The 19,545-nt window shown below is 36.6% G+C and overlaps 1 protein-coding gene across 1 annotated transcript in view; it reads left to right on the top strand.

Annotated features, from left to right (window-relative positions):
- ADK (adenosine kinase) overlaps positions 1–18,518 on the top strand; it is a 470,150-nt gene extending 451,632 nt beyond the window's left edge. Inside the window, exon 11 of the mRNA XM_005864654.2 lies at positions 17,516–18,518. Within this exon, the coding sequence (XP_005864716.1) occupies positions 17,516–17,640 (125 nt within the window). The 3' untranslated portion in view covers positions 17,641–18,518. The remainder of the gene's footprint in view (positions 1–17,515) is intronic.
- The last annotated feature ends 1,027 nt before the right edge of the window (positions 18,519–19,545 follow it).

The following is a 19,545-nucleotide window of genomic DNA, read 5'->3' as shown; positions in this document are numbered from 1 at the left end:
CTAAAAATTTTTTGCACAACAAAGAAACAATCAATAAAAGACAACACAATGAATGGGGAACATATTCACCAATACATCTGATAAGGCTTACTATCCAAAATTTATAAGGAACTTATAAAACTCAACATACACACACACAAATAATCCAATTAAGAAATGGGCAAAGGACCTGAACACCTGTATAGACACTTTCCAAAGGGGACCTACAGATGACCAATAGACATAAAATGATGCTCAACATCACTAATCATCAGAGAAATGCAAATTAAAACCACAATGAGAGATCACCTCACACCTGTCAGAATGGCTATAATCAATAATTCAACAAACAACAAGTGCTGGCAAGGATGAGGAGAAAAAGGAACCCTTGGGCACTGTTCGTGGGAATGCAGATTGGTACAGCCACTGTGGAAAGCATTATGGAATTACTTCAAAAAATTAAAAATGGAACTTTCTAATGACCCAGCAATTCTACTTCTGGGAATATTTCCAAAGAACACTAATTTGAAAGAATATATGCACCCCTGTGTTCATTGCAGCATTATATACAATAGCCAGGATTTGGAAGGAGCTCAAGTGCCTATCGGTAGAAGAGTGGATAAAAAAGCTATGGTACATTTACACAATGGACTACTACTCAGCTGTAAAAAAGAATAAGGAAATCTTACTCTTTGCGATAGCATAGATGTACCTGGACAGTATTGTGCTAAGTGAAATAAGCCAGTCAGAGAAAGACAAGTACATATGTTTTCACTTACTTGTAGATCTAATGAGCAAAATAAACTAACAAACAAAGTGGAAACAGACTCATGGATACTGAGAACACACTGACAACTGTCAGAAGGGAGGGGACTGGGGGCTGGGTGAGAAGGGTGAAGGGATTAAGCAAAGAAAAAACAATGATGAGGGGGGAGGAAGAAGAAGGGAAAGGAGGGATAAATGAAGGAAGACTTGACTTTGAGTAGTAAACACAATACAATATACAGATGATGTATTGTAGAATTGTATACCTAAAACCTGTATAAATCTTAACCAATGTCACCTCAATAAATTCAATTAAAAAATAATGATAAATTTGACTTGCCATAATGCCCCGTGGAAAATCCAGTGCATCAAACAACAGCACCTTTGTCCTGTCCTATCTAGAATTTTACTGCTATTCCTCCACTGGCAGGTGGAGTGGGGTAAAAAGTAGCTCCTCCACAGAGAAGCAATTAGAATCTCGGTGAAGAGCACTTGGTGTGAACTGAGCCTGGGACATACTCTATGTTTCATTGCCCACATAGTTTCCTAAGCTTTAAGCCACAGAATTGCTCTTAAGTTTTTTGTTGTTTTTTTGTGTGTGTGTGTATTTTAAATATATTTTATTGATTTTTTACAGAGAGGAAGGGAGAGGGATAGAGAGTTTGAAACATCGATGAGAGAGAAACATCGATCAGCTGCCTCCTGCACACCCCCCACTGGGGATGTGCCCGCAACCAAGGTACATGCCCTTGTCCGGAATCGAACCTGGGACCCTTCAGTCCGCAGGCCGACGCTCTATCCACTGAGCCAAACCGGTTAGGGCAGAATTGCTCTTAAGTTTTTAACTTTGATCAGCACCCATGTCAAATCACTAAGTCTGCTTATTCTCTTTGCTAAACTTATTACTGGTCACCTACAACATTGTTTTTCAAACTTGAGAATGCATCAGAATCACCTGAGGGCTTGTCAAAAGACACGTTGGTAGGCCCTGTCCTCAAAGCTACTGGTTTGTTAGGCCTGAATTGGGCTTAGGAGATGCGACAGCAAGTTGCTGGTTCAGGGACCACACTTTGAGAAACACTCCTAGAACATTGTCGTCGACTCTTCTTTGATCTCTGCCAAGTCTTTCCTAGTAAGTTCATGCTGCACACTTCTGCCAGGACTGTTTTTAAAGCATTGATGTAACTTTCTCTTCTAAAACTATAAAATCCTCAAGGTCAAACACTATCTTTTATCTTTCTTTGAATCCTTTGATGTCTATAGCGCAGCACCTAGTGATGGTAGGCATTCAATAACTGTTGGTTGATTGAATAAATTAAAGTACTTAGCATTCTAGGTTTTTAGTTTTTTTAGTGTTTTTTTTTTCATTTGCTACTTATAATAAAAGTCAAGTATAGGAGTGGTAGTGGCATGAGTCTAGTAAATTCAGGATTCAGATTAGTCAAATTTTTAATTTATATCTTATTTTCTTACCTAAAGTAGCTGCAGGTAATAAAAAAAATGCAGCTTTTAAGTTGACTGTTTCATGTGCCATGTGGCAACATGTACCTGGTAACAACTGGTATAAAACATATATGTAGCAGGCCAGTCTTAGAGAGCACATAAATCATCACTAATGTGTAGATATCTAAGGAAGATGGGAAAATGAACAAAGAACTGAAAAATCAAATTGACCCACAAATTACTGAGAGCAAATTTATTAGAGGGAGCAGGACAGCAGGAATATCTAATTCAGCACTGTTAGTTGCTGCAAAATATTATATCCGGCTTGCTTTAATTACATGGCAATGCCTCTGAGAACAAAGGTAATTACGTGATAACTTATGTTACTACTCACACATTATCTCTTAATAACTATGTAATTAACTTGTCACCACTGTAACAGTGTATAGTTTGATATTACTCAAGTATAAAGAACATTGATAACTTAAATGAATGATCTGGGGTGGGGCAAGGAATAGAGACAGTAGGGAAATCATAGTATTACAGCAATCAGGAATGCCAATGATTCATTAGATCATGGACCCACTCTGCTAGGATCTGAGCCTAAGCCATGGAGAATAGCAACAGAGTCTGAGATGAATCATGTAGCTCTCTGAAGACAACCAACATACAATAAATAACTTTACCAAGCAGTGGAATAGATAAGTGACTTGGGGACATGATGCTTTTTTTTTTTAAATCCACACCCAAGTATATGTTTTTATTAATTTTAGAGAGAGGAAGGGAGGAGAGAGAAACATCGATTCTAGAGAGAAACACTGATCAATTGCCTCCTGCCCCAACCGGGGATCAAACCCACTACTGGGTATATACCATGACTGGGGATCGAACCTTTGACCCTTTGCTGCCTGGGACAATACTCCAACCAACTGAGCCAGACTAGCCAGGGCGATGCATACATGTACTTTTAAGCAGTTCATTTTGTTTGGGGAGTTTTCCTTTAAGTAAATATTAAGAATTATTTTTTAAATGGAAAAACTATTCTTTAGTCCATATCATTTTACCAATATCTTGAGTCTGTATGTGTGGCCTATGTGGTGAGTAGGTGCAGCACCAGGAACTCTCATTCATTGCTGGTGGGAATGCAAACTGGTCCAGCTACTTTGGAAAACAGTTTGGCAGTTTCTTAGAAAACACTCTTACCCAGATGAGTTGAAAACTTATGTCCACATAAAAACCTTCATACAATGTGTATAGCAGCTTTTCATAATTGACAAAATTTGACCAAGATGTCTTTCAATAGGTGACTGATTGAACAAACTGGTACATCTATGCAGTGAAATATTATTCAGCCATAAAAAGAAATGAGCTATCAAGCCCTGAAAAGACACAGTGGAGCCCAGCTGATGTGGCTCAGTGGTTGAGCATCAACCTATGAACAGGAGGTCACGGTTTGATTCCCAGTCAGAGTACATGCCTGGGTTTTGGGCTTGATCCCCAGTAGGGGGCCTGCAGGAGACAGCCAATCAATGATTCTCTCTCATCATTGATGTTTCTATCTCTCTCTCCTTCTCCTTTCCTCTCTGAAATCAATAAAAATATATTTTTAAAAAGACACAATGGAAACGTACACACCTAGTGCTGTATGAAAGAAACCAATCTGAAAAGGCTACACACTGTATTATTCCAACCATCAGTGGTTGTCAAAGGCTCAGGGTGAGAGGTAGGGAGGGATGAATAGGTGGAGTATAAGGAATTTTTAGGGGAGGGAAACTATTCTGTATGATATTGTAATAGTAGATAACAGATAATTATAATTTTCATATCCTATATAATGAACAACACAAAGAGTGAACCCTGATGTAAACAGTGGACTTCAGTTGTTAACAATGAATCAATATTAGCTTATCAATTGTAACAAATGTGCCATAATAATGCAAGATGTTAATGATAGGGGAAACGGTGATGGGGAGGATGAGAGACTATATGGGAACTCTGTACTTCCTGTTCAGTTTTTCTGTAAGCCCAAAACTGCTCCAAAAAAAGTCTATTAATTTTAAAAAAGCCAAAGTAGAAAAACCTTTTTCTACCAATTTCTTCAGTTTGTGTTGGAGCCCTATATTTCCCAGCTTTGTCATTATAGGTATTATGGCTTAGACCTGTGTCCTATGTTTTTACCAAAAAGTTTGTTTCATTGATATCACATAATAGACACTCTAAGTACACTGATCCTTTTTGCTTAATTCTGTCAGGAAATCTCCCAGCGATCTCTGCTAGGAAAGCATCGGTCCTTGAGTTTCCATTCCACAGATGCAGACTGATTTATTTGGCATATAGCTTCTATAGATGAAGCCTTCACTTGGGGAAGACTGTGCTAACGCTCCCCCAGAAACTCTCTCATATGATGCTTCTAATATTGCCTATGTTTCCCTAAGCCTAAGAGTAGAAAAAGTAGTGGAGATCTTTATGACCTTGAGGAATCGTTTAGAAGACTGACCAGTATCAGTGTATTTACACGGATATTTATACTGATTTTACTTGGTGGAAGGCTCTGTTCCCAAGTGGTTACAATTATTAATGAACTCTAAAGGCATGAGTGGGAAACTATTGGAACAAAACATCGCTTAGCTGAAATTTTTGAATGAGTTATTCTTAACCATTTTTCTGAACAGTTAAATGTCCCCACATTATTCCTTAAAATAATGCTTATTGGCTTTTTCATTATAAAAGTAAAGTGCTTGCTGCCACTCGGCTGCCTGGGGCCACAGCAGGCCTCCTGCTCCCCAAGCCCCAGCACCCTGGGTGCCCATCTGCCCCCGGTGGGCAGCCCTGGGCGTAGGTGCAGGAGACAGGTGTGAGCACCAAGACGGAACACAAGCAGCCTTCAGGTCTGTTACTGGGACTAATATCCCAGGGGCAGACGTAGAAATAAAACGTGAAGAGGTAAAAAAGAAAAAAAAAAAAGAAAACAGTGCTTATTGTAGAATATTTAGGAGAAAAGAAAACCAAACAAAATAAAAATCATCTCTGAAATCTGGAAATAATAAGATTGTTTTTTTTAGATACACACAAAATTTTCGTTTTTTTACTATTTTGAATAAACATGTTTCTAAAATGTATTGCATGGACCTGAACAAAGACTAAAAGTGGAAGGAAACACATGCAGGAATTTACTAAAGTCAGGACTTGAAATCTTGGATACAGGAGCACACTGTTCTATCAGTGCAACTCTTCTATACATCTAAAATTATTTCAAAATAAAATATTGTAACACAATAGGAACAGGATGCATTAATTAGATATGGCAGTGGAACAAAAATACTCTATGAGGAAAATGAAGGTTGATCACTACTAATCATGATACTCAAATTCTAGATAAAGAGTTAAATGACCATAAATAAACTAAAAGAAAATATAGGCTAATACTTATCTCATGGTACTAAAGACCTTTCTCAGCCTAAATTCAATGGAAATTTATTTTTAAAAAGATAAATATATCACCCATCAACCTATGAACCAAGGAGGTCATGGTTTGATTCCCAGTCAGGGTATATGCCCTGGTTGCGGGCTCCATCCCCAGTGGGGGGCATACAGTAGGCAGCCGTTCAATGATTCTCTCTTATTGACGTTTCTATATCTCACCCCCTCCCCTTTCTCTCTGCAATCAATAAAAATATCTTTAAAAATAAATAAAAGGCAAATGACATAGTAAGGGAAAATATTTGCAACAGATATATTCTTTATTTCCTTCTAAAAGTCTTACAGTTTTCCCACTCATCGTTCCTTGATACATCTGAAATTTTATTTTTAATATGAAATGAGGTCATTTTATTTTTTTTAAGTCAAAACTAGTTGCCTAAACACGATTTTCTAGTAAACCTCCCTTTCACTATGGATTTACAATGCTAACTCAGTTGTAGCTCAGTTTTCCACATTTTTATAGGTATGTTTTGGGACTATCTTTTTTTCTTTCTTTTAAATCTATATCTATTTATCTACATGCCAATACTGTACTGTATTGTTTTATGATGTGTTGGATCTGGTAAGGCAAGTCTTTCCTACCTTGTTTTTCTTGAGTAGGAGTGTTTGACTATTCTTGATCCTTTGCTTTTTTATACAGATTTTAGAATCAACTTGTCAAGTTCCCCAAAACCTTGTTGAGATTTTGATTGAATTTCATTAATGAATCTTTTTATCCAAGAACCTGGTATATATCTCTATTTATTTAGGTCCTTTAGATAGTCTTTCAATAAGGTTTTACAATCCTCTTCATCTGAGACTGCCATACTGTGTTGCTTTTGTATCTTTTTTCAAAATACTTTCATTTTAATGTTGCTGTTATACACATGTGTACTAGTATATTAAAAATATTATGTGAAGCCCTAACCGGTTTGGCTCAGTGGATAGAGCATCAGCCTGTGGACTGAAGGGTCCCAGGTTCGATTCTGGTCAAGGGCATGTACCTTGGTTGAAGACACATCCCCAGAAGCAGGTGTGCAGAAGGCAGCTGATCGATGTTTCAAACTCTCTATCCCTCTCCCTTCCTCTCTGTAAAAAATCAATAAAATATATAAAAAATAAAAATATATGTAAATAAGTTTGTATATTTCTCTTATATCTTTCCAAACTCTCCAATAATGCAATCCATGCAAAGAATCTATGCAAATGCCCTGACCAGAAATTGAACCGTGCCCTCCTGGTTCATAGGTTGACGCTCAACCACTGACCCACACAGGCTGGGCTAATCTTTTTCTTAAAATAAAAGTCATCAAAATTAAAAAAAAAAAAAGAATCTATGCAAAGTCCAACAATGAATAGATTCATTGGAGTTTTCTATATACAATCCTCTTAACTAAAAATAATGACAAGTTTTCTTCTTCCTTTATACTTCCGAAATTTTTTTATTTTAGTTTAGTCTCACTGCTCTTGTTAGGATCCCATGCTATATTAAATATCATTGATTATTCTTTGTAATAGACTGCGTGTGTTTTATTTACTTCTTAATTCTACTGGTTTTAAGACTTTTGATACAGATGCTAGGTATTTCTTTTGCAATCAGAAAAAAATTTCCCCTTGCTTTCTTAAACATAAACTAAATAGGCTCTTAGTGAAGGCCCGGGAGGTCATCGTAGGTGTAATGTGCATGACCATGAAAGCTGCCATTGCTTCAGGTCTCGTGTGTGACATATTGCTCTATTTCACAGTGTTACTTTCCTCTGACCTTTAAATTACACACTTAAAATCCATTTTACAACACATATACATGTGTACAGATTGCCAGGTAAACAAAGTGCTATACTACCAAAATATATAATGACTAAGATTTAGCATAAAATGAGACTTTAAAAGCAAATGTATGTATATATACTTTAAAATGTTTGACTCCACATACATATTGTGGTGTACTGTATATTAAAGTTCTTTGGAGACTATGTAAGAAATAAAGACTTAGTCACTGGTGTATACTTATGGCAGGATCATTGGGAAAACAATTTGAGAAAAGCAAGATGCTAACACTTGTAAAAAGTAAATCATTAAAACTTCATTCTTCCCAGTTCATAAGTCAGTGTGGCACAGCTTTCTTATTTGATGACAACCAGAAAAGCTGTCATCCTTTTGCTGTGAATGTTGAATGAACATAATGGAGCCTAAAAGTTTTCAGCCACCATGAAAACTTTCCATTCAGTAACTGTATATGGAAAAGGAAAAATTGTCCTACAGATTTGTTCATTTCCTTCTAAAGTATCCCTACCTCTAAGTGTCTCCATTAAGGTTTCCATACCTGACAATATTTCTCAGTTCTCTGTAAATAACACCAAGAAAATTCTACACATTATATTTCTTCCACTGTACTCTATGGAATGGGCAACTTAAGTTAGAAAATCCCGTTGCCTTTTGCCCACTCTAAGCATTCCACCTCTGTGTGGTTTGTGGGAACTACTTTAACACCTCCTCCTCCGCCTCTCTGCACAGTTTAAATATGTTTCAGGCCTCATCTCAAACACTGGATTTAGTTATGCTAAAATCAGTCACTCTCTTTAACATCAGTAAAAGAAAAATCCAAATGAACTTAACAGAAGATAATAAGCTGTACCAATTGTTAATGGACAGAGGTTTATTCTAAGAATTCTGGACCTGTCATTATTCCAAGATTCAGAGTCAGCCAAATTTAGTGCCAGTGAGAAGACTTCATCCATCTATGCCTCATCAGCTAGAGACCTAAGGTCCTTGACATGGTCTTAGGTTGGGAAAAGTCTGAGAGGCCCTACGATAAAGCCTATCTATAAAAGATTCAGAGAGAAGTTAGAGGTCACAGAGAGAAGGAACCTAAGTAGAAAGGCGTGCCCAGCTAGCGTGACTCAGTGGTTGAGCATCGACCTATGAACCAGAAGGTCACGGTTCAATTCCCAGTCAGGGCATATGCCTGGGTTGCAGGCTTGATCCCCAGTGTGGGGCGTGTAGGAGGCAGCCAGTCAATGATTCTCTCTCATCGTTGATGTTTCTCTCTCACTCTCCCTCCCTTCCTCTCTGAAATCAATAAAAATATATATTTTTTTGAAAGGCAACAACTGCCTCAACATACGAGTTCTTGATTTGGAAACCTGTGTTGATGTTTCTTGTTCTCCCATGTTATGCTTCCTATTCCTGTTCTCTTGGCTGTGTTGAAAGGCATCTATGCAGAGCTTTACCTTTCATTTTCAAGATGATGTACTGACAAGGACTACAAGATAATGGCACCAGCAAAAAGGACTCCTAAGAATTGTTTTCATATTGAGCATATATGCCAAGTCAGTTATTTAAGATTTTGCTTCTTGAATTCTTGGTTGGCCCAAAATCTTTTAAAAAAATATATCTGCAAGCCACCTTTATTTCCTGTGGTGTTTTCCAGCCATACTTTTTATAATTCACCACAGTGAATGAAAGAAGTATGAATAAGCACTTTGTTTACTTGCTGGTATATATAAATTTATATATATTAACATATTGTCGGTATTTTTTTCTTACCTAAAAAAATACTTTTTTGGAATAATATCCCCAAAATGCAAAGAACTTTTAAAAATGGGTAGTAGACCAAAAATCCTATTTAAAAAATAAGTAGAAGAACAAACAATTCACAGAAAGAGATTGGTTCTTTAAACATAAAAATATGTTCAGCCCTAGCTGGTTTGGCTCAGTGGATAGACCACTGGCGTATGGACTAAAGCGTCCTGGGTTCAATTCTGGTCTAGGGCACATGCCTGGTTCCGGGCTCGATCCCCAGTAGGGGGCGTGCAGGAGGCAACAGATCAAAGATTCCCTCTCATCATTGATGTTTCTATCTCTCCCTCTCCCTGCCTCTCTGAAATCAATAAAAATAAACAACCTTCTTCCCTTTTAAATAAATAAATAATATGTTCAGCCTCACTCATAATAAGAGAAATACAAATTAAAATTACACTGAAGTATCATTTCTAACCCATCAGGTTGACAAAAATTCAAATGCTTGCCAGCACACTTTGTTGGTGTGGTTATAGGGAAGCAAACATGCTTAAACATTACTGGTGGAAATACAAAATGGTTTGACTCCTATGAAATGGAATTTGGCAATATCTAACAGAACTACTTATGTATTTAACCTTCAACCCAGAAATTCTTAGAAGAAATGTGCCCCAAAGATTTATACCCAGCAACACAAAAATACATAGGCAAAAGGTTATTCATTGCAGCATTATTTGAAATTGCAAAGCATTGGAAAGTATATGAACATCCACACATAGGAGATGGGTGAGCAAACTGGTGTGTCCACACAATCAGGTACCATGTGGCTGTCAAAAAGAAGGGAGGAGATCTCTGTGATTGATACACAGTGATTCCCAGGAGATATTTTTTAAATATATTTTTATTGATTTCAGAGAGAGGGAGAGAGAGATAGAAACATCAATGATGAGAGAGAATCATTGATAGGCTGACTCCTGCACGCCCCCTACTGGGGATCCAGCCTGCAACCCAGGCGTGTGCCCTGACCAGGAATTGAACCGTGACCCACTGGTTCATAGTTCAACACTCAACCACTGAGCCACACCTTCCAGGCTCCAGGAGATATTTTTAAGGGAAAAAAGCAAAGTGCAAAAATTATATATACAGTGCTACCTCCTTCTATGTAAAGAAAGAAGAGGAAATAAGAACATGCACGTATATTTGCTTACCTTTATGAAAAGAAACAGGAAAACAAACCAGAAAATAGTGAAATTGGGGCATGAGGGTATAGGGTAAAAGGAAGTAACACTTCTCTGAATATATCTTTTGTAGAGATTTACTTTTGGAAACATGTTAATATTCTACATACTTTTTAAAAAATTAACAAGGATAGAAGGGGGAGTACTTAAACTGGAAGTAAACCAAAACCCAACATTTTTTCAACCTTAAGTAAAATGAGCCATCCCAACGTGGGGTGGAAAAGAGAATTAATCTAAGTAACATTCTAAAGACACTAGTTGAGTACATAGGAAACAGCAAACCCAATCAACTCTTTTTAGTAGATTTTGTTTTTTTAGAATTAGGGTAAAGCAATTTTGAAGCAGTTTTAGGTGTGTTAAAACTGAGCAAATAAGTAAATGTGTTGACTTGTTGGAGCTAAAATTCTCACTGTAGAAGAAATTTAATAATGACGATGGAATGGGGGAAGGTAAGAAAGGATCCTGTGGGAATGGATTGGAATTGGAAGTACTAGTGTCAACTAACTTTCTAAAATAGGTCTGTGTATACACATATGTACCCTCTAATGTATATAAGGGAGTATGTGTATCTGTGAGTGTGTGTCCGTGCATACGTCCAGCTCTATTCGCTGACAGGGTCCAGAAACAAAGCATGCACCTACCACCACCATCTTGGTCTCTAATACCATTCCACCCTAATAGGAACCAAGTATTTTTGGAGAAAATGACTGATTCCAGGGTTGGGGTAGAGTGCATATGCGATGAGCCTGGAACATGGTGCCAGAAAGTACGTGTTCAAAGATAGTGCGAAGGCATGTCCAAGGACACCAGAGCCAGCATGAGGTTGAGAAAAGGTTTTGCTCCCGCCAGCAAAAACTGGGACATTTTGAGCACGAAATTAATTAGAGACTGTAATGAATTATGCACCATTGATGAAGAAAGAATCCATGCCTCCTTCCTGATCATAAATAGATTAACACTAATCAATGTGAGTGGGGTAAGCTCTTGCACATAGGAGGTAGCCAAGAGCTGGCTGGTAAATGTGAAAGGAGTGCTGGAGTTGGAAAGTCACTGCAGTCATAAGTTGCTTCTGTTAAGAATCATGAATGGGCACTAAATCTGGGATAGAGTGGGGGCTTTTGATGAAGAACAGAATATTTGCATAGTCTCAAAGTATCTATCAACAGACTGCTTGTTACATGCAAGGGAAAAATAACTATAGAATGGAGATAAGACAACTCCATCATCAAGTGATCAAAATTAACATCACCAGTGAACAGCAGCTGGACACAACGTGCCTCTAAATATGATGTCCTGAAAAGGACACACATAATTTTTCCAGTTTCAGAATCTGTTCCTTCTTATTGATGATGGAATGCATAATCTAGAGGAAAATTGAATTTAATCAAGAGGAAATATCTGACAAACCCAAAATGAGAATCACTCTATTAAGTAGGAGTAGGAGATGACTGTATTCTTCAAAAATGTCCCTGTCAGAAAGTCAAAGACTGAGGAAATGTTCAAGATTAAAGAAGACTAAAAATATGATAAATCCTAGACTAGATTCTATCCTGGAAGGAAAAGTGCTGTAAAGGACACGACTGGTCATTTGCAATATGGACAGTAGATGAGATAACGGTACAGATGTTTTACATAAATGGATGACTGGTTATGTAAGAGAGTAACCTTCCTCTCAGGAAAGACACACTGACGTATTTAAAGGTAAAGAGACATGATAAATGCAACCTGCTCTCAATAGTTAAGGGAAAAATATGTAGAAAGAGAATATATGTGCACAAAAGGAGTAATGTGTTAATAATAAGAACATCTGGATAAAAGATATATGGGTGCTTTTTGTATTTTTTTTATTCTTGCAACTTTTTCTGAATTTGAAATATTTCCAAATAAAGTGTTTTTAACACTTTAGACCAGCTAAAAATAAAAAATGTAAACTTAAAAAATTATGTTGGAAAACATTATGCTAAATGAAATACTAGTAAGCCAGACACAAAAGGACAAGTATGGTATGGTCCTACTCATATGCGGTCCCTGGAATAGACAAACTCATAGAGCTAGAAAGAGGAAGAGTAGTTACCAGAGGGCAGAGGAGAGGGGGATGGAGAGTTATTGTTTAATGAGTATAGCATTTCTGTTGGAGTGAAGAAAAGTTCTGGAAATGGATAGAGGTCATAGTTACACAACACTGCATGGTATGACTTGTACACTTTAAATGGTAATTTTTAGGTTATTTATATCGTACACAATAAAAACTATCTTGGGGTGTTTATTCATATTATAAAAGGTTCTCTATGAGTCTTTAAATATACGCTCCCGATGCTTAAACCATTTCACACAGCTCTTGGATTCACATCAGCGACAGGTCCACTTATAATTGATTATATAACATCTGTAGTTCATCTCAGTTGGTTTTTGAAAATAGGTTATTGAAAAACTGATACTCAGTTGGGACAAAGGTCTTAGCTTTTCTCTGCATCCAGGTTTCCACTTGTCAAAGCAAATGCCTCTGCAGAGTCCTCCACGTCAGTCCTCGCTAGCTGCCCTCTTAGCAAGAGGATGCGGGTGCTTATGCTTCACAAAAATATTTCAACAACATGAGCTTCTCTCTTTCTCACAAGGATTATACCAGGAGGAATGAGGAAAACAGATGTTGCTCATAAGGCTCCTAATAGACGTGTTTCCATTGTAAGCTGATCTGACTCTGAATTTGGCATCTGCTCCATTCGCTGTGGTGGGCTGAGCGTTTAGCCTCACAGTTTGGCTGAAAGTGAATAGTGACCTTTGACTGTTACCTGAAAACTCAATGATAAAATGCTCTCACTAAACCTCTCGAGAGGGTGACTTCACATTCTAAGCACATGTCTTCAAAACACATCACTCCATTTACTAAGTTAATTTTATCATTTGGTTGGGAATACTTACTTATTTTATCTGATACAGAGCATTCCCCAAATCTAACGGGAAAAGCCTGTGTGGTCAGAATGGCAGAGGAGAAAGGACATAAATCTCATATAAGGCTCCCTACAGGTCATTGTACCACAACTTCTCAATTAACCTTCATCCGCCCCCACGCCCCAGACTGCCGGGGCCTAGGTGGGAATCCTGGAAGTCTGGCTAGGAACAGTTTCTCATTACCGTCTGTTCTTCTGAGGATTTGAGTACCACTGCAGCAGCTCAGGTTTCCCCTAGAGGGGAAGGAGCCCCAGGCCCCACCTAATATGATGTAGCTTATTTGTAACTACAACACTCACTTTGTTTTATAGTTTTATGGCAGTATAATTGACATACAGAAAACTACACATATCTAATGTGTACAATTTTACAAATGTTGACATATGTGTACTCCTGTGAACCCATCACTATGGACACAGCCATTACTAGTATATCCACCCTCTTTTGTCACCTTGCCCTCCTGTCTGTCCCTTCTTATTCCCATTTGGATTGTTTCCAGTTTGGGGCTTTACAAATAAAGCTGTAGCATTTATTTACAGTTATTTGTGTGGATATATGCTTTCATTTACCTTGGGTTAAATACCCAGTAATAGAATAACTGGGTCATATGATAGATGTATGTTTAACTTTTTAAGACACTGACAAATGGTTTTCCCAAGTATCTTATCATTTTATATTCCAATAATCAGTATATTAGTGTTCCTGTTGACCCACAACCCTTGTCAACACTTGGAATGGTCAGTCTTTTTTCATTTTAGCCATTCTAGTGGGTGGGCAGTGGTATCTAATTATGGTTTTAATTTGCAGTTTTCTAATCACTATGATGTCAAACATCCTTTCATGGGCTTATTTGGCATCTTTTTATCTTCTTTAGTTTATTCAATACTTTTGCCCATTTTTTGTTGGGTTGTTTCTTGTTTTATTTTTTTATTAATTTTTATAGGATGAAAAGAGAGAGAAAAACATCAATTTTTTGTTCCACTTATTTATACATTTATATGTGCCCTGACCGGGGATCAAACCCATAACCTGGGCATATCAGGACACTAACCAGCTGAGCTACCCTGCCAAGACTGTTGGTTGTTTCTTGTTATTGATGTATAAAAATGTTTAACTTGGCAAAGTCTAAATTATATTTTCTTTTATAAAAGATTGTACTTTTTATGTCTTACTTAAGAGATCTTTGGCAAATTCAAAAGCACTAAAATGTTTTTCCAATTTTTTTCTGAGTTTTATAGTTTTAGTTCTTATATTTAGATCTGTAATCCATTTCAAATTAATTTTTGTAGATGATGTGAGGTAAGGGTTGAAGTTTTTGTTTGCTTTACATATGGCTGATCTAAGACCATTTGTTTAAAACACTGTCCTTTCTCCAATGAATTGCTTTGATATCTTTGTCAAAAATCAATTGACCATATAGAAGTAGATTTATATCTGGACTCTTTGTTCAGTTTCACTAATCTATTTATCTAGCTTTGTGCCAATACCATAGCATCTCCATTATTTTAGTTCTATAAGTTTTTTAATCAAGTAGTCTTCTTTTTCAAATTTGTATTTTGACTAATCTAAGTCCTTTGCATTTCCACATAAATTTTAGAATCAACTTATCCGTTTCTGTAAGAAAATCCTGCTGGAATTTTTATTGGCATTTTGAATCAATAGAAAAATTTCTGCTTAGCTGATAACAATATTGAGTTCTCTGATCTATGAGCACTCTGTATCTCTTTAATTATTTAGATTTCTTTTATTTCGGTATATTTTGTCATTTGCAGTGTGCAAGTCTTACACCACTTTTGTTAGATTTATCCCTAGATTTTTCACACATTTGATGGTATGGTAAATAGTATTTTAATATCATTTTCTAATTGTTCGTTGCTAGTATATACAATTGCTTGTATATTCACACATTACTAGTATGGAAATTCAGTTGGTTTTTATATAATGACCTTGTATCCTACAACTTGACCAAACTCATTTAGTAATTCTAATAACTTTTTTGTAGAACTTTTTTCTCATAAGATTTTCTACATAGGATTTTTCCGATTTTTAAATTAAATTTATTGAGGTGACACTGGTCAACATGAACATACAGATTTCAGGTGTGGGTTTCTATGTTATAAGATCTGTATATTGCACCATGTGCCAACCACCCAAAGTCAAATCTCCAGTCACCATATACTAGTACCCCCTTTCGCCCCTCCCCCTTCACTCTGGCAACCACCACACTGCTGTTTGTGTTCATAAGTTTCAGTTTTATATCCCACATAAGAGTGAAATCATACGGTTCTTCGCTTTTTCTGACTTATTTCACTTAGCATAATGTTCTCAAGGCCCATCCATGTTGTTGTAAATGGCACTATTTCATCCTTTCTTATGGCTGAGTAGCATTCCATTGTGTATAGGTACCACACCTTCTTGATCCTTCAATCTTAACATTATTGATATTATAGGATATTTAGCAGCATCCCTGGACTCTAAATGCCAGAAGCACCCCTACCCTAGTTATAATAAACAAAACTGTCTCCAAACATTGCACCATGTCCCCTGGGGGGCAAAACTGCCTACTATTGAGAACCATACACACAGACAATCTTGCCATCTGCATGTAAAGACAGTCTTACTTCTTTTTCAGTCTTGATGCCTTTTATGTATTTCTTTTGTTTGCCTGTTGCACTGGCTGGAGTCTCAAGAACAGTGTTTAAGAGCAAACATCCTTGCCTTGTTCTTTATCCTATGGGGAAAGAATTGAGTCATCAACTTTAAGAATGATATTAACTGGAAGTTTTTCATAAGGTCCTTTATCAGGTTGAGGAAATTTCCTTCTATTCCTGGTTTGCTGAAAGTTTTTATTAGTGGATGTTGAATTTTGTCAAATGCTTTTTCTGCATCACTAAGATGATCTTATGGCTTTCGTAATTAATATGGTAAATTATATTGATTTTTTTAATGTTAAACAAACTTGCATTCTTAGGATAAACTCCTCCTGATCATAATTTATTATCTTTTTAAATATACTGTTGGGTTGGATTTGCTAACATTTTCTTCAGAATATTTGCATCATTTCTGAATACGTTATCAGAATAATTCCGGCTTATGGAATGAATTGGAAATATTCCCTCCTTTTCCATTTTCTAACGTATTTGTATAGCACTGATATTTTTTTTTCCTTAAATATTTGTGACACAATTTGGACCTGGAATTTTCTTTCTGGGAAACTTCTTAACTACAAAATTAATATATTTTCTTTATTATCCTTTTAGGTATAGATTCTATAGTGATATCACCTCTCTTATTCCCAATATTGGTGGTTTATGTCTTGTCTCTTTTTTTCTTGACCAGTCTGCCTAGATATTTAATTACGTCCCATTTGGACTCCCACTTCCATCTTCTCAATTCAGTGAGACTGTCAAGCGCTGCCTGGTGGTTCTCCTTGTGTTGTGGCCTGGTACCCCCAGGCATGAGCTGGAGCTGTTTATGGCTTTCCTTGTATGTCCTTTCGTGGATCATTTGTGGCTGATGTGCAATATTTGAAAAACTTTTTTTCATGTATATTGTCTTTATCTTAGTTTTTCTGGAGAAAGGTAAATCTGGTTCCTTTCATTTCATTTGGGTCAGAAGCAGAATCCTCAAAACTGTTTTCCACTCTATTCTATTTATTTTGTTATCAGCTGATCCATGGTACTTAACTATAGAAATTATCTTGCTCTTACTTTGGGGATGAAAGGGAGATGTAGGGTCCTTCCTAACTTTTCAACTCTCAAACTTGTACTTAGAGAGACATCCAGATGGTGGGATTTTGTCCAAAACAATATGCTAGGAATAAAAGCACAGAGGAAATCCAGAGAGACAGGGAGGAGGATAAATAACTAATAACGCCTCAGCTATAAAGACCCAAGAAAATATTATTTGGCCAGTATTTCTTACTCACAGTCACCTCAAAGCTAAAGGAAAGAGTGATAGTTTAGGCTTAGAAAGTTAGTTGCCATGTCCCACCTCGAGCTCTTTAAAAGAAATATCAGGGGCAGCTCATGATGCTTGGGGGAAGACCTCCCCACCAGGCTGAAGACGGGTGTAGGTGTCTAGACTGTTTTCTGGTCTGACCCAGTGACATTTCCGATGCCGTTGCCTGGTACTCACGGTCTTCCCCTTTGTCTGTGTTTCAGGTTTCCTGTCTCAACTGGTGTATGACAAGCCGCTGACTGAGTGCATCCGTGCTGGCCACTATGCAGCAAGCGTCATAATTAGGCGGACTGGCTGCACCTTTCCCGAGAAGCCCGACTTCCACTGAGGAGGCACAGGAAACCCAGGTCAGGGGGCACAGATACTGCCCCACTGCTTCCTGGGAATCCCCAGCGTAACACAGAAGAAAATGATCTGCCACCTTTTCCTACATAATAATGGTCAATCTTAACTTAGAATGTGTAGTAATGCTCAGTAGAATCTTTATTCTCTCAACAAACTCAGAAATGATTGTTTATTTCCATAGTGTGATAGTGCCACTTAAATGTCAATTAAACAGGAATATAACATTTCAATAGAAATTTTTATTTCATTTTCAATTACTTTGTAAATTCATGTGTATTTAGCAAATTGATCAGGTTTTTTTACATTTCTGCTTTGAATGCAGGTGCAATTTAATATAATAGATATTTTTAAAGGAATTAACCCTAACACATCAATCTTTAGCTTTTTATACAAGTATATTTAATTTAGGGATGTGTGTGTGTGTGTGTGTATGTGTGTGTGTGTACACACATTCATACATAGATGTACCACATATACACACAATAAATAGCCAAATAAGGTACAGAAATATTTACCTTGCCAAGTTATGCCAAATCATCTCTTCAGTGTATAATCAAATATATCATAAACTTTGGATAATTAAATAACTTGCCAAATTATAAATTATAATATTCAAATCATAATCTTATATTTACTTATGGTACTCTGTAATTTGATACAAATAAAAGCTTGTGATATGGGAATTTTTTCTGTCTTTGCTCTGTCAGTACTCAACAAACTGAGAAAGAAAAATCATTATTTAATATTGATCCCTGAAATGATATCGAATTTGTTACTGGAGATAGAAGAACAATATAACACATTGAAAAATAATAATATTGGAGACCAAAACATCACTGTTTTAAGGAAGATGAAATGGTACAATAGAACCTCAGGAGTCAGACTTACCTTCCCATGATCTTGGGAAAATTACTCAGCCTCTTTGAGCTTCAATTTCTTTTCTGTAAAATGGAATAATAGCACCAATGTACAAGGTTATTGAGGTGATATGAGGGAGAAAACAAAGTATAAAATGCTTGGTACAATGCCTAATAATTGCTTAATAACTACTTACTATTTTTATAATGATTATTGTTGAAGAAAAAAGGATAATATTTATAAAACTGAATTAAATCATAGAAAAAGGTTCAAGTTTTTGTTTTATGTTTAGGTAAACTTTAAGGTCTCCAATGCCTGCTTGTCCTTTTGGAGTATTATTGAGATAATTAATGTACCAGAGAATCTTCCATTTTAAAGGATACAAATCAGTGGTTTTAGTATATTCACAAAATTGTGCAGCCATCACTGTATCTAAACCAAGCACATTTTCATCACCCCAAGAAAGAAACCCTGTACATCCCAATTCACCCCATTCTCATCCCCTGGCAACTACTAGTCTATCATCTGCCTGTGTAGATTTGCCTGTTTTGGACATTCATAAAAATGGAGTCATATAATGCGTGTTCTTTTGTGTCTGGCTTCTTTCACTTAGCATGTTTTTAAAGTTTATCCATTTTGTAGCCATGTATCAGTACTTCATTTCATTTTTTTCTTTTTGCCAAATAATATTCCATTGTATGGATATACATTTTGTTTATTCATTCATCAGTTGGTGGAAATTTGGGTTAACACTTTTTGCCTATTATGAATACTACTGCTATGAACATTCACGGACAAATTTTTTTCAATTTTGGGGGGTATATACCTAAGAATAGAGTTGCTGGGTCACATGATAACCTTATGTTTAAATTTTTGAGAAACTGCCAAATTTTTTTCCATTATCACCAGCAAGGTTGGAGGGTTCTAGTTTCTTTCTGTCTTTGCCAGTCTTGATATTATCTGTTTGATTATAGCCATCTTAGTGAGTGTGAAGTGATATCTCATTGTGGTTTTGATTTGCATTTCCCTA

Source organism: Myotis brandtii, unplaced genomic scaffold (assembly GCF_000412655.1).
Source record: "Myotis brandtii unplaced genomic scaffold, ASM41265v1 scaffold190, whole genome shotgun sequence".
Taxonomy (NCBI): domain Eukaryota; kingdom Metazoa; phylum Chordata; class Mammalia; order Chiroptera; family Vespertilionidae; genus Myotis; species Myotis brandtii.
The sequence above is the reverse complement of the archived record's forward strand: the minus strand, read 5'-3'. Positions and strand labels throughout refer to the sequence as shown.